Below are 14633 nucleotides of genomic sequence, written 5' to 3' on the forward strand. Positions count from 1 at the left end.
GAGCTTGGCATGGTGCCAGCCACATGTCAGGGTTCAAGAGCTGTCACCTGCTGTTCCATTTTCCTAAACCCAAGAAGAGCCTATTAAAGTCTTTCCCTTCAAGCTCCAGCATTCCCTGGAGTCTGGGGTCCAGAGCGCTCATAAATACCCGGCTCCACAATTCTACCTATTTGCCCACAGATAGACCTTTTTATATAAGTGAAAGTCTGGCTCTTCTGACCCAGGCTGTTTGGCAGGCATAGGGGAGCGGGAAAGGAGAAGGCAGGCACAAGAATGTGAAGAGGAACAAGAATGGGATTCAAGGCACACCTCGCAGCACACTCACCGAGTCTGGGTCTCGCTGCTGTTCGAGGAAGGCTGAGAATTCCACCAGGCGAAGTTTGGTTGTGCCAATGGAGCGGCCCTGCCAGGCAGGGACCGAGGGAGCTGCGGCTGATGCCGGCTCGAACCCTGGAAGACCAATCAGTACCTTTAAGGCAGGCCCCGTGCGCCTTACCTCGGGCCTGAGGCCAGGGCTGGGGCTGGGTCCTGCAAAACAGCTCTCCCTCACCCACCCCCCTCACACACACCAAGAGTCTAGGGGCAGAAGGAAGTCAGGCGGTTGGGGGGATTCTGGCCAAGGACCCAGAGGCACAACGCTAGGTAGCGCCTCACGTCAACGTGGGCCCAGGTTAAGGGCTGGAGCACACCCCACCCGGACAAGGGGACCGGCTGGGCGCCGGCAAGGACCCCAAGAAACTTCCGGGGACTGCCCACCTCCTTCCTTCAGACTGCGGTAACCAGCACTACAGAATTACTTCCTCAGGATGCCCCATGGCACTGAGACAGAGTACCACGCATGAATCCGCGTCCCATCTGGGGACTCGGTAACAGGCAGCAGTTGAACGGAGTGACCCCACGTGCACACAGGTGCCTCGGGAGTAGGTGGGCCGGCCAGATTCCGGTTGCTAGTTGAGGCTTCTCTGGAAGCTCTTCGTTAAAGAGAGGGTACAGGGAACTGAAACCTACTCATAGAATAAAGGGTGGCTAATCCCCTCTCTGCCCTCGAGATGTGAATTGTCCAATTCAGCCTGTTCATGACCAGGAAGGAACCACAGCAACTTCCCCTTCCAAGGGTGACCCAGGGTCCTCGGTGAAAGTGATCGGGCTTCCCTTTTCTTTCTTTCCTTTTTAAAAAATTGAGATATAATTGAGATATCCACATCTTTGTTTTCTCCTTTTTAAGTAAACCTATTTTTCCTTTTTAAGTAAACTCTACATCCAATATGGAACTTGAACTCACGACCCCAAGATCCAGAGTGGCCTGCTCTACAGACTGAGCCAGGTGGGCGCCACTGGCTTCTGTTGTCTTTAAAACCCCATCGAGGGGCGCCTGGGTGGCTCAGTGGGTTAAGCCGCTGCCTTCAGCTCAGGTCATGATCTCAGGGTCCTGGGATCGAGTCCCGCATCGGGCTCTCTGCTCAGCAGGGAGCCTGCTTCCTCCTCTCTCTCTCTGCCTGCCTCTCTGCCTACTTGTAATCTCTCTCTGTCAAATAAATAAATAAAATCTTTAAAAAAAAAAAAAAAACCCATCGAATAAACTGCTGGGAAGTGACTGGGGATACTGAACATGTCTGTGACCCTTCTGAGTCCCAGGCATAAGGAGGGTAGGGGTGAGGAGGGGGTGCCCAAGGCACTGCTGGAACCAGGGACAGGCCTCGGTAGAGCGAAGTGATGGGCCCAGCTGCCAGGTGCCCAGGACAGTCCTCTGAGGCGGAATCCCTTGGAGACTCACCTGGAATGGGGGCTGTGACCGCTGGCTGGATGGGGTAGGCCTGTTGCACGAAGGGCTTGACGCTGGGGGCGGAGGGTGGAGAGTCAGAAGTCGAGAGACTATAGCAGTGGCTACTCCCCAGGTCTGGTCTTGGCCAAGGCTAGGGAACAAACCTGCACCCTGTATCCGCCACCCCCCCCATCAGCCTGATTCCCATATGCTGTGACATCTAATTGAACCTCTCATCTCATCCCTGCAGCAACCAAGATCAGGGCTCACCATGCCCAGGCAAGGTTTGGGCTATGCTCAGACTCCCCTTCTCTTGGCTAAACAGCTTAAGTTCTTTCGAGAACAGATAGGCAGGACTTCTTTCTGCTTTTATCTCTAAGCAAACTTCAGCCTCCAGTTTATGAGGCCTGTTTCTCTTGCCCTCAAGGCAGCAGGAGGTTGTCTGTTAGCTGCCCTCAACTCCCAGAAGACCCGATGGGCTGGGCCCCAGGAGTGCCTGCACTGTCCACTCTCAGACAGACACTTTTCAGGAAGCCCCAGGTTCTGCCCTCCAAAGCCACACAGGCCCTATTTCCAGAGGGACGGGCACTAATGCTTAGGGTGCCAGCGAGCCACTTATGCCTCTCCTAGAGCAACCCAAGTCTCTCTCCTGCTCCTGACCTCAGCGGATAATGGGAGAGGACTATGGGGTTCTCAGGTTCAATGTCTTTTCTCCTGTAAGGCCCCAGGTGGTCTGGCCCTGGGGAAACGCACCCGCAGGCTGCGCTTGACCAGATTCTTGCCGTCCCAGCCGGCCCCTCCCTGGACTTACTCTTGTGAGGATCCTGGCTGCCCTGTTTGGATCATTCCTGGCCAGAACTGGAAGGCAAAGGTAAGAGGCATCAGGATTATGAGTTCCCAGGAAAGCACTGCTCGGGACATCTATAGATCGCATCCCTTGCTAACGACAGCGGGCTCAGATCATCTGTCCGCCGCAGAGTGACCCTCTCTAGACCCATACGTGGTCATCGATGTGCACAGGAGAGCACCCTGCATCCTTGGCCTAGCAGTCCTGGCTGCCCTGGCGCTCCTCCTCCAGACTAGTTGCCCTGAGGGCAGGGACCAGACAGCAGCTCTCCCCTGTTCGCCTGACAGCTAGCAGAGATCCGGGCCCATGACAGGGGCTCACGGCTATTTCATCCGACTGCTTTCTACACATGTACCCACCCACCCATCCTTCTCTTCTTCCCTCCATTTGCAAATGCTCCTGTGTGACAGTTCTGCCTCCACAGCTCACAGCACCAAGGGCCTGGCCGGCAGAGGACAAGCTCTGAACCAGAGGCCAAGAGCTCAGAGAAGCAATGCGGACACCGCCTTCGCTGTGCGCCTCCTGGAGGCTTCAGGTGCCTGCTGCCCCCTGCTGGACCTGCAGCCTGTGTAGAAGGAGTTGCAAAGGGAGTCACAGGGCGCAGGGTTTGAGTCCTAATGGCACCAGCCAAGATCACACCACCTAACTCGCTTTGTTACTCACTAATCTCATTATCTGCAAGACGGCAAGAACAATGAGAGGCGTTTAAGATTATTGCGAAGATGAATGAGATCATAACATTAACTTCTCAGCCCTTGCTAGGTGCACAATGAAAACGGCAATACAGTACTTTGCCCCTTTAGGGGTTAGTTCCCTTAAAGGGGCCCTGAGGACACAGGAAAAGAGAGGAAGGGCCATCAAAAAAAAAAAAAAAAAAAAAAAAAAAAAGGCAGGTGACAACCCAGAAAGGCACCAACAAAGTGATACCCAATTCCATGTCTCGGGGGACCCAGGATCCCCGCCTCCAGCTTGATCTCCCCACCCCCTCCCTCCCCCTTTCTCTCTCTAGCTCCCTCCCTCCCTCTCCCCACAGTGCAACAGGCAGCATCAGCTGACCACAGGTGGTCCCCCACCCACCGTGCCTCCCGGATGGGGGGGTAGGGTTGTGACTTACCCCCGGTGCCCCCGGAAAGGCGGGGCGTGGAATCCCAGGCAGTCCCAGCTTGTTGTGAATGGCAGTGGCCGAGACGATCTGTGCTGAGGACATGGCGGCCATGTGCTGCAGGGCCTTATCCTTGGCCGTCTGATCCTTGAAGGTGACAGTGACACACAGACTTAATACGTAACACGTGGCTACTGGGCAGCTTCAACAGGCACAGCCACGAGCACATGGACTAAATACAGAGCCACAGAAGAGGCCGGAGAAGCAAACATGCACGGATAAATAAACACAGCCAGAAGGCTAAAACACACTCAACCTACCGGAACTCTGAACCTGTAAGGAGACTACCCAGCGGCAAGATTTTTTTTAAAAAAATGTTTTAATCCATTTTTTCAACAGAATGGGAAGCCTCTGAGAAGAGTGGTCAACATATTTATTTTTCCAGCTTCCAAAGGGAGATTTCTCCAATTACTTAACAGGGAAGGGGTTTCGGGGGGGAAGCTCTGCATTGAAGCATACAGATGGGAAAAGGGAGACAGGAGGGGGTGGTGATGGATCTGAGGTAGGACCGTCCACAGGGTGCAGGCAGGCCCCCCTGAGCGCTGCCATGGGGCCACACTCCCAGGAGCTGCTGGAGGCATGCGAGGCCTGGGAGCCCTGGTAGACACCTGGTGGGGAGGCTCAGAAGCGGCAGGTGGGGTGGGGGGCCGTGACGGGACCAAGCAGCATGCTGGCGGGGGGGGGGGGGGGGGCATGCTTTCTCAGGTACCCCCACCCACCATGGGTCTAAGGCTACACGGGTTCTCTCCAGAGCCGAGGACATAGGGCACGCTACTGGGCAACTGGCTTCTCCCTTCCTGAATGGGTCTTTTCCAGAAAAGCCAAGGCTGGTAACACAAAGCTAGCCAAAAAGTCTGCCAAGCACAGCTAAAATACAGAATACTCAATGTGGTGAAAATACTTACCATGCTTGTTACCTGGATACAACAATAAACAGTTTGTTAAAAGAATTGCGGACAAAGGCAGGGGTCTTTTTCTTTTTCACTTAAAAAATATACATATTTACACAAACACACAATATGGGGTACAATAGAATGCATAGGACTATGGGTATTCTTCACATTTTAGCAGGAATGTAGGACCCAGATAACCATCTAGAAAGGCAATTACCAACCAGTCCACCCATTTCGAAAACTACTCCCACCCCCTTCAAGCTGGCTCTGCGGCTTCCTTAATGTAGAGGGAGAAACGGTCAGCCCCCGAGAGTGTGACCAATCCCAATGGTGCAGGGAGAGTTCCATGCTTGGGAAACATGTCAAAGAGCCTGGCCGCTCATGGAAGGGTCGACACAATCTCTACCAAACCCAGACTCCATCAGAACAGGAACAAAACAGTGGCACCAATGTAAAGAGAGTGGCCGCCAGAGCTGCCACTCAAAGTCAGCCAGCACGTGAAGGTCAAGAGAAAGTTCAGGCTAAGACATAGTTGAGAGCTGGCTTCAGTGTGTACAGATTGACCCAAAGGGGACTCAAAAGCATGCAGAGCTACCAGAGGCTGGGCCAAATGGAGAAATGGGGGGGAAAGTCCCAGTCTACAAAATAACTACTAGGGGCTTCCAAAAAAGATCAAATTAGGTGCTCCCAGGTAGAGATACCACTTGGTCCTGTAACTGCCAGGATCACGGTGTAGGTTTTTAAAAAGCTTATTTATATTACCCCTTGGAAAAGAGCCTCGCACTTGCATAGAATTGTACATTTTATTCATTTCTCTGGCTTTCAACCAAGAAAGCAATGGCCCTCATGGAACAGCTTTTGGGGGTTGTCCAAGGTCACTGGGATCATCCTGAAGGGCATGTGCTGCAGCGGAAGGACAGGGTGAGGGCCCAGCTTGCAGGATCCCCTGTCCCCAACAGAGTGGCTCCGGGCAATGGTGTAGGGCTTTGCTGCCTCGGGTCAGATGGCATTCCCTGAGCAGACCCCCAGCTTACTCATTTGAAAACTCTACCTACAGCTAGCTTCCTCTGTTAACGTTTTGGGGTTTTGCTTCTTTTTTTAAAGAGCTGAATCATTTCAGATACTGAGATGCCCCCGAAAGACAAATCTTGATGTCAGCGGAATAAACGGACCAGATGTGCAAATGTCCTGAAGCCCCGCAGAGCCTGACACACACAGATCTCAGTGCCAGTCAGACTAGTCCTTGCTGGTCCCTGGCCGCACCTGTCACCGGCCCCATCATCTCCACAGAGGGGGATCCAGGCCCTGATGTACAGAAAACCCGGCTCCAGTCACACAGCGCCCTGCTCTGTCAGGAGTGCCTGGACATCGATATAAACGCCCTGAGGGGTTCTTTTGGGATCCATCACCTTGTACTCCAGCCTCCAACCCACCTAACCCTGAATGAGAGGGTGTAAATGCCCTCACAATGACTTCGGAGCTCACGTGCTGTCCCAGATCTAACCACAGGCGCTGTCTACCGCAAGGACCATGCTGTATCGCTTCAGGGTAGGCTAGGGGAGTAGGGAAAGTGGGAGCCCAGACCTGTTGCTGGTCTGGCAGATGCAAGTTGAGGAATAACTAGGAAGAGAGCTGCGGGCTTGGCTCTATTCCAGAAGTCTGTCACGGGTCCCCGTGTTTGTGAAACGCTGATGGCGGGGGTGACTCAGCGCCCCCAAACACAGTATGTGCCTGGGCACCCTTGGAGGGAGGGACTCGAGAACAGGAAGTTGCGGTCCAAATGGAAATGAGTCTCTCACATCTCCATAGCCTGCTTTTATTCTATCAGGTGCTGGTGATAATCTCCTAGTAGCCTAGCGGCTGATGGAAAAGTTCTCAAAGATGCGCACCAAAGTTTGACCCCCCCCTTTTTTTAAACAAGAAATCAGTCAATGAGGAAAGGAGGAGTCCCCAGCTTTTGCTCTTTAGGTTACAGAGCTTCAGGACGGGGCCATTTCCTTTTGCTAAATAAAGTAAGGTTGGACTCTTAAAGCCTTAGCATTCCAGGAGGTACCCGAATGAAACAAATGCTCCAAAGCAGGAGAGCAAATCAACTGTTCCCGTCTCCCCAACTTGCTCCACTCCTGTCAAGGAGAGCCTGGAGACGCTACTTCACACCTGCCTCGGCCTGACGTTATGGGTTGTCTTACCTTGGGCTAGTCACTGAACCCTCTAATCTTCTTCATCTATGAAATGAAGAGTTGCCCTTTTTATTGCCCTAAAGCTCTTCTGGCAGTCTGTAAAAGCTGTTACAAGTGTACGTTCCATTTATAAGCAAATACAGCTTAATACACATAGCCAGGAAGTACTGGTGAAAAGACAGCAAGATGTTAAAATTTGGGCAGCATTTGGCTGTCTACCCTAACAGAGAGAAAGCCAAGTGTGGAGAGGAAATTTTATCTCAAGTAGAGGTTCTTTCTGCACTTGACCTAGCTATCTGAGAATAGGCAATTTTCTGCAAATGGACTAAAATGTCTATACCCGTGATTTCCTACCTTTTGAAGTGGAGACTCTCTACCTTCTCCCTTAATAACATCTCCCCCTTTATCCAAAATACATATTTGAAAATTAAAATGATTAATTTTGTTTGTTTGTTTGTTTAAAATCTAAAGCAACACTGCAGATAATAAAGCCTGCCACTGATATCTGCAGATCGGAACCAGCTGTAGACCCACTTAATCTGAAATGGGAGAACGGAAGGATGCCGAGCTGAGAGACTTCAATGGAAGGGCCTCTAAATTGTCATTTTCAGCCAGAGATACATGCCTGGCTTTGAAGAAATTGTAACTCTAAGTGTCAGACCCGAGAAAATTGCTTCTCTGCATCACCTGGTCTAAGACTTTGAGAACATGGCACGCCATCCTCACCCCTCACCCCAGAATCAAGGGGGAAGGGAAGGCGCTGTTAATCTACCCAAATAACTGATGCTACTATGGTGAATTTAAAAATGTAGGCTACGTTTGTACACCAGGATAATTTTAACCTTCAAGGTCTTCAAACCAACATTCCTGAAATGCGGATGAGATTTACAAAGGCTGAGCACACCGTCTGATCTTGGAAAATGGTTCTGAAGTCAATACTGAGTTACTCTTAGATATACTCTCAGGGTGTATGCGTCTCTACACAAGCACGCACCCACAAAAACGCTGCGTCCCAGCAAAAAGCCTGGACTACTCACACAGAGTCCTTGTTACTGATCTGAAGTCCCTCTGTCCCTAAGATGACAAAGAATGAGGCCACAAAAAGCTGAATGTTTGGTGAGTGGGGAAAGAAAAGGCAAATCTCCTTTTTCCTAAGGAACCCTAAGTCATGCCCATGACCTAAAGTGTGGAAAGTATTTATGAAGCAGGAAACGTGGGGGGTTGCTGAGAACAAATGGCCTATCTGAGCGGAGAATAAGAGCAAATAAAGCACCGTACCGGGGACACAGGTCTCTCTCTGTGTTCTTCCCTGTCCAATTTCTGGCACGCCATGCCGTCAATGGCCTCACCCCCTTGGCCACACGGGGTCCAGCAGGCTGTGTCATACATAAACTCCTCAGCCTGAAGCCTTTCAAACGGTTATAGTCTCCTAGTAAACAGCCTTTCACACGTTACGAAGCAGAGCATGGCGGCTCCTCTGCCTCTGGGCTCCACCGACTGCCTCCTTGTTACGGTTTCAATGTGCCTCAAGTTTGGGAAGTGTCTACATGACATGTGACAGGAAGGCAGCCACATCAGAAATGCACATGGCTAGAGCAGTGTGCAGCTCCAACTCCAGGACGTTTCACGGGTCAGCCTCCAGATGGGACGGGAGTCTTACTCCCACGTCCCTCTGCCTCCTCAGTGTTCAATTATCCCTAGGAAACAACTATCTCGTCATCTTCCGGCACTAATCATCAACCAATTTTAAAGACGCTATGAAAAGGGTTACGAGCTTGCGTGTGCCATATGATAGCTGTTACACAGTTAGTAAACAGCTTACAAAATCCACCTACTCCGAAGACCTTGCTCAGGAAGCATCACTTTAAAACGTAAGGACTCCAGCCCACTTCATTCACAGGGAAGCCCACCAACACAGGAGGAGGAATCCTAACGTTGTAAAAAGACCAGGGATTCAAAAAGTCTGCAGAGCCCTTACATGCTTTTCCCCAAATATACTTTTCCCAGCACTGCAAATATATAACACAAGAGAGAAAAGATAGCAATTTGCTTGCAAAATCACTTTTTCAAAGAAAAGACAGAACAAAGACCACTCTTCTAGAAAGATGCTCGCAGATGCTGTTTCATGTCTTGCGCTATGAGGGTTCACATGACCTCTGCAGTTATTAGCGCTGGTCCCTAAGCAGACAGACATCACAGAACTCTGTGATGGTTTGGGAGAAAAGATGGAGGGCACTTGAATTTTTCTAGCCACGATCTCTCATTTGCTTATTATCAGTGAAAGCAGGAGTAAATACAAAAGCGGGCTACTCCGGTCAGGCAACAGCTAATGCCAAGAAGGGAAGGCACATTCACACTTCTCCTGACTTCCCAATGTAATGAGTAGCAATTAATTCATCTTATTGTATTTCCAAATGCCAAAGACTCCATTCACATCAAAGAAAAATTTTTCAAGGCTTTTACCATTGTTCATTTTTTAAATGTACTAAGCTATATTTAGTATTTGATAATTGTCAATAGTGTTTCCTTTAATTCCGATGTGGGGCTCAGCATTGTTCAAGATTATAGATGAGGACCCAGGTGATTTGTAGGTGTGCCTGAGGACTCTCCCAGGAAGTCTGGCACTCAGGTCAGCTACTAGGTCTGGGTGCTGGGGTCGGGAGCAGGGAGCACCCTTCTGACCACAGGCCCTTTTCCCCTGGGAGACAACAGCAAGGGGCAAGAAGTCAATCTCCCAAGAAGCCAGAGGAACCCATGCCTACAGCAGGCTCAAGTTTGCCTCCAGACTGAGTATCAGCTCCCACCCCTCATTTGCCCTGTTGAATGCAAACATGCATGAAGAGGGGGTTCTGCTGAGGGAGACAACATGGAAGCATCCTAAGTCAGGGAAATGAGCCCCCATCCTTGACCGGCATTCTTTGGGGAGACAGCATGCCACTATGCTGAGAGTTCGGGCTTTGGTGCCAGCTGGCCATGGGATCAAATTCAGACTTATGACCTTGGGTGAGTCACCTGGCCGTTCTAAGCATCGGCCTCCTCATTTCTAAAATGAGGACAGGAACACCCACCTCCAGGCCTGCTTTGGGAACTGTGTTAAGCACTCCACAGGGCGCCCACAGCCTTGCCATTCGGGGAACTTGGGAGTCTAACGGGGCCCAAGTGATCAGAAAGCCTTAGAAGCCCCGGTCCCCATTCTATAACCTTTCAGCACCATGTTCCTCTCGGGTACTGTCTACACTGGAGGCCTGCTAATAATGGGATGTCTCTAGGAAGGAATACAAGGAAAGAATGAGGCTGTTTCTGTTGCCCTGAAAAAGCAAACCTAGTTCTGCTCGGTTCATACAGAAAGGCACACGCATTCAGTCCTCCAGTTTACACCGGGAGCCCTGCATCACCACTGGTGAGCGGTTCTAATTCCATCACGAATTTCACCCAAGCACGAGAAATTAGTGGTCTCTAGTCTCAGCTTTAACTCACTTAAATTAGAAACAAGGTAGGGAAAGTATCACTGGGGAGAGAGGGTGCACTTCAAAATGCAAAAGAACCCCGTGAAGGTCGGCAGATGCCAGGAGAGGCAGCACATCATTTCCCGAATGCCACAGCCAGGCCCAGTATCTGGTGCTGGTGCGAAGCCCGAGCCCGAGGAGGGGGTCGTCTCAGGCTTCTTGGGCCCAGTGACCATGGACAGCCAATGCCTGAAGGAACAGAGGGGCTCAGGGGGCCATGGGGAGCACCCATGGATGAAGCAAAGCATGTGTCCCATGTGGACGGGCCCATTCCTGGCTGGAACCAGTGGTGACACCACTGGGAAGGGACAGTGTGGATGGTGGCAATGCCCCAGCAAAGTTCCCGAACTCTTTGCGAGAATTAAATCAGCGGTCTGAACTTTTAAGCTCTCTGCTTATTGGAAGGAACGGCAGACTGGAAAGAATGGCTTGCTCAGAAATCAAATCACAAAAGGCCAGCAGGGCGAGAATGAAGAAAACAGCCCCGGAGAGCACATGCAGCTCGTACATGAGTCACCAACGACTGGACACAAGCGGACCATCTCAGGCCTTTCCCGGCATGACGCAATGTCATCAAGTGCGGGCTTTTCCTCGGCGTGAGCCCGGAGCTTGACGCCAACACGTCTGCTGCCCGAGATGTATTCCCGCCGAGGTTAGGGCAGAATGAAGACCTCCTTTCCTCGGGGTCCCATCGGGACCTGTATACTCCCCAAAACGCACTCCACACAAGGGGTCTAGTCCATCCTCTCAGGAGGATGGCGGTCCACAGCGTGGCGGCGGCCTGCAGGGCGCCCTTCTGCCGCTGTGAGGAAAGGGAGGCCTCTGGGCAGGAACGGACCCACCTCCCAAGGCAACGGAACACAAAGAGATAGACACTCAGGGCGGGAAACTCAAAGTAGGAGCTCTGAGGAGCACAGAAAGACGGCTTCCTGTGTGGACGACACATCTGCATTCATTCTAGGGGCTGGGATATTCAATCCCCGGAGCTTAAAAAATATAGATAAGAAGAGCTAATGGCCTCTTGGCCCATTCATAGTGAGTGAAATCATTCAAAGGCAGGAATAGTTCCAAGAGTTGCAGCCCAGTGTTCAGACCATACCACACCTGGTCTTCTCGGACTGTGGGGCCGGAGATGGCAGTGAGGGGGAGACCAGGGGAAGCGAAACTGTGACGGGGGGGACACCACCGCAGATGCAGCTGGTGACACAGGGGCCAAAGCAGGGAAGTCTGCATCCCTGGAATTCCTCAACGCCCGTTGCACAGACCCAGAGGTGGCCGGCACGCTGTAGCTGCATGGCTGCATCTTCTACCTTAGAACCAGAACCGGGCCTAGTTACGAAGCCCCAAGTCACCGAAGAACGACTTCGTGCCTGGAGAGCCGTGGGCCACAAGGATTCTGTCGGGGTAGGGGCCACAACATGGCACGTCCAACATCAAGACAGGATGCCCTCCAAGCGAAGCTTTATTTCCAACCAGCAGTTAGCACCCTCATGTGTCTCTTAAGGCACTTTGGTCAAAACGATTAAAGCAAAAAACCTGCAAAATCTATGTTTAATGTCCAAATTTCCGGCCTGCTGGCCACAAATGCCTTGCATTTCCTTAAACCATCGTAGAAGGCTCTTGAATCTCAACTGCACTCTGGGGACCCCTTCACCCCTTCACCCTACCCTACTGCCCCAGTTTCTCTGCTCCTGGTTCTTCATCTCTTTGCACCAGGCCTCGACCACTTCACCGTTCCCTCCATCTGCTTGCCCCTGGCATCCCTCCCTTATGGCTACAGTTTGTGTCCAAGGTCAACCCAAGTTGTTGGTCAAGTCTATCTTGATCAAGTCTATCCTGGCTTAGGCTGCTATACATCGTAGAGAAAAGTCTCATGTTGGTAGCAATGGATTTAGCACAAACTCAGAGTAAATGATGAATTAAAAACCTAGATTCATTTCAGGACAGGGCAAAAGGAGAAAACAGTTTTCAGTGGATTTACTTTCTTAGGGAAATAAGAGGCAAGGAAAGGTACTGTTGATGGGGAGTGAGGAGAAGAGGGAGATTGAGACTGGCTGGGGAAGGGAGTTGGGGAGAGGAAATTAGGAAAAGTAAGAATAATGGTTTGCCATTTGATTCATTCCACTGGAAAAAAAAAACTATTAAAGGAAAAATGGCCTAATGAACATGATCATTTCTGCTTGGTATGAACATAAATATAGCACTTCTCTGCACTTTTTAACTTCGTTGTATTTAAAATGTCGCAACCCAAATTCTGAGTTCATTTTGATGTAATTTTATAGTGAATGGCTATGACTGACTTTAAGAGAACCCGACCTTCGAAAACCTAGTTCCATGCTGCTACTGAAAAGTTTTGGTGTACACTTTTCAGACTCCGTACACGTTTCAGACTCAGTAAGGACAGGAGTTTGAAACAGAAATAATCTATTCTTCAAAAACACTGAGGAAGAAAGAGTTCACGGCAGCCCCAGCGGACTGGCGTGGGAACCAGCCGTGGGGAGGGGAAGCGCTAATGTGAGCCACTGAGCTGCGCCCCGGGAGGGGGTGTGTGTGTGGCTGCCTGTCTAGGCCCTCACTGCTCTCTCAGCACCCCCTGCATTAGGCTCCCTGCCTCCAGCTCTGCCTCCCTCTTGGCCATCCCTCTGAAAACAGTGCGAGAGAGCTTTCCAAAGCTTAAGTGTGAGTGCTTCACACACGCTCCCCAAGGCCGGGAGGGGACTACCTCACCCTCCCATAGATGACCCAGGACCCTGTTAGGTTCCTCCAGTCTTGTTCCCATCCCATGCCTCCAAGTAATGGTGTTCTTGGTGATTCCCCAAACACCCCCATATCTCGGGGGAACTGTCTGCCTTCCTGAGTGCCCACTTCTGCTGGCACCCCCTCCAATGAGGCTTTTCTTACTTCTCCCACACTCAGAACCACCCACTCTTTTCCACTGCAGTCCCCCAGCTGTGGGACAATCTACTGGAAGCCTCATATTGCTCCCAAATGTGGCCAAAAGCAACAGAAAAGCTTAGTGGTCCTCAAGAACAGACACTCTGCATATTTGACTCTCTAAGCCCAATATCTGCTCAAGGATCTAGAACACACTGGATTCTCAGTGAAAAGTTTGCTGGAGTGAATTAATCACTTCTGTGCTTTATAAAGCTTGAATCTTTGTGGAAATCTTAAACTTTCCCCCAAAGCAAATTTTGTTATAAAAATTAAAATTAGGGGCGCCTGAATGGTACAGTCAGTTAAGCATCTGCCTTCAGCTCAGTTATGATCCCACGGTCCTGGGATCAAGTCCCACATCGGGCTCTCTGCTTAACAGGGAGTCTGTTTCTCCCTCTCCCTCTGTGCTCTATCTCAAATAAATATATAAAATCTTTTTTAAAAAAGTTAAGATTAAAGCCCACACATTTGGGGGCAAATCTGGCTCATGAACAAGCACTCTGAGAACTGCTTCTGCAATTAGCAGAAGCCTAAAGCCGACCTTTGCAACTTATTTTAAATAGATTTTCAAGGGCTGGACTGTGACACAGGAATGACCATTCTCTCCATGAGTGTGTTTTCTTCAGAGGAATATGGCAGAGCCTCCTGCAGGGCACACACTGTCCTGTAGAGGCTGCAGGAACAGCTGAGAGGAAGTAACCTCCTTGTCCCTTTGCCTCAAGCAGGGTGGTGGTTTTCAAACCTTATTCAGTGGAACAGCCAAAGAGGCCACTGCTAAAGATAAAAGAGCATGAGCTTCAGTCAAAACAGCATTTACTCATTTGGAAGTGCCTGGGTGGCACAGTCTGTTAGGTGTCTGACTCTTGGTTTTGGCTCAGGTCCTGATCTTAGGGTTGTGAGATCAAGCCCTGTGCCAGGCTCCAGATTCTACTTGGAGTTCACTTCTGATTCCCTCTCTCTCTCTCCCTCGGGCCCTCCTGCTCCTGCTCTATCAAATAAATAAATCTTTAAAAAGAAAAAGAAAAAGAGTGTTTACTCATTTATATAATAAATGTTTTGACTAAGATTTCAGTCTGAAGTATGAGTTTGTGGCTTAAAAAAGGCTGGAAAGTGACTAGCCTCAAGGACTCTAGCACACCCTTCCCTGGGAATGAGAAGGGGGGGTTCTAGGCATTTGGGCTCACGTGGAGGCCACACTTGGCAGTGGTCCTAGGTCTGAGCAAACCACCTTTTTTCAACTCCAAGGGAGGACCAAGAGATGAAGCTTGGCTTCATTCTTCAAAGGAGGGCTACAGGCCTCTGTCCACCACCAGAGAATAGAAATCCTTGACTTGTAAGCATATGTTCAA

General features: G+C 50.5%; 1 protein-coding gene across 10 annotated transcripts in view; it reads right to left on the reverse strand.

Moving 5' to 3' along the window:
* Positions 1-14633, reverse strand: part of TEAD1 (TEA domain transcription factor 1) — a 261228-nt gene that overhangs the window by 56700 nt on the left and 189895 nt on the right. For 6 of the 10 annotated variants that reach the window (XM_059408043.1, XM_059408047.1, XM_059408056.1 and 3 more), the window contains 5 exons: positions 4677-4688; positions 3724-3858; positions 2574-2620; positions 1775-1836; positions 326-450 (listed from right to left, as the gene is read on the reverse strand). In XM_059408043.1, coding sequence (XP_059264026.1) covers positions 326-450; positions 1775-1836; positions 2574-2620; positions 3724-3858; positions 4677-4688 — 381 coding nt within the window. The remainder of the gene's footprint in view (positions 1-325; positions 451-1774; positions 1837-2573; positions 2621-3723; positions 3859-4676; positions 4689-14633) is intronic. The other 4 variants (XM_059408049.1, XM_059408046.1, XM_059408048.1 and 1 more) reach the window with 1 other exon arrangement.

The sequence above is a fragment of the Mustela nigripes genome, chromosome 1 (genome assembly GCF_022355385.1).
Source record: "Mustela nigripes isolate SB6536 chromosome 1, MUSNIG.SB6536, whole genome shotgun sequence".
NCBI lineage: Eukaryota > Metazoa > Chordata > Mammalia > Carnivora > Mustelidae > Mustela > Mustela nigripes.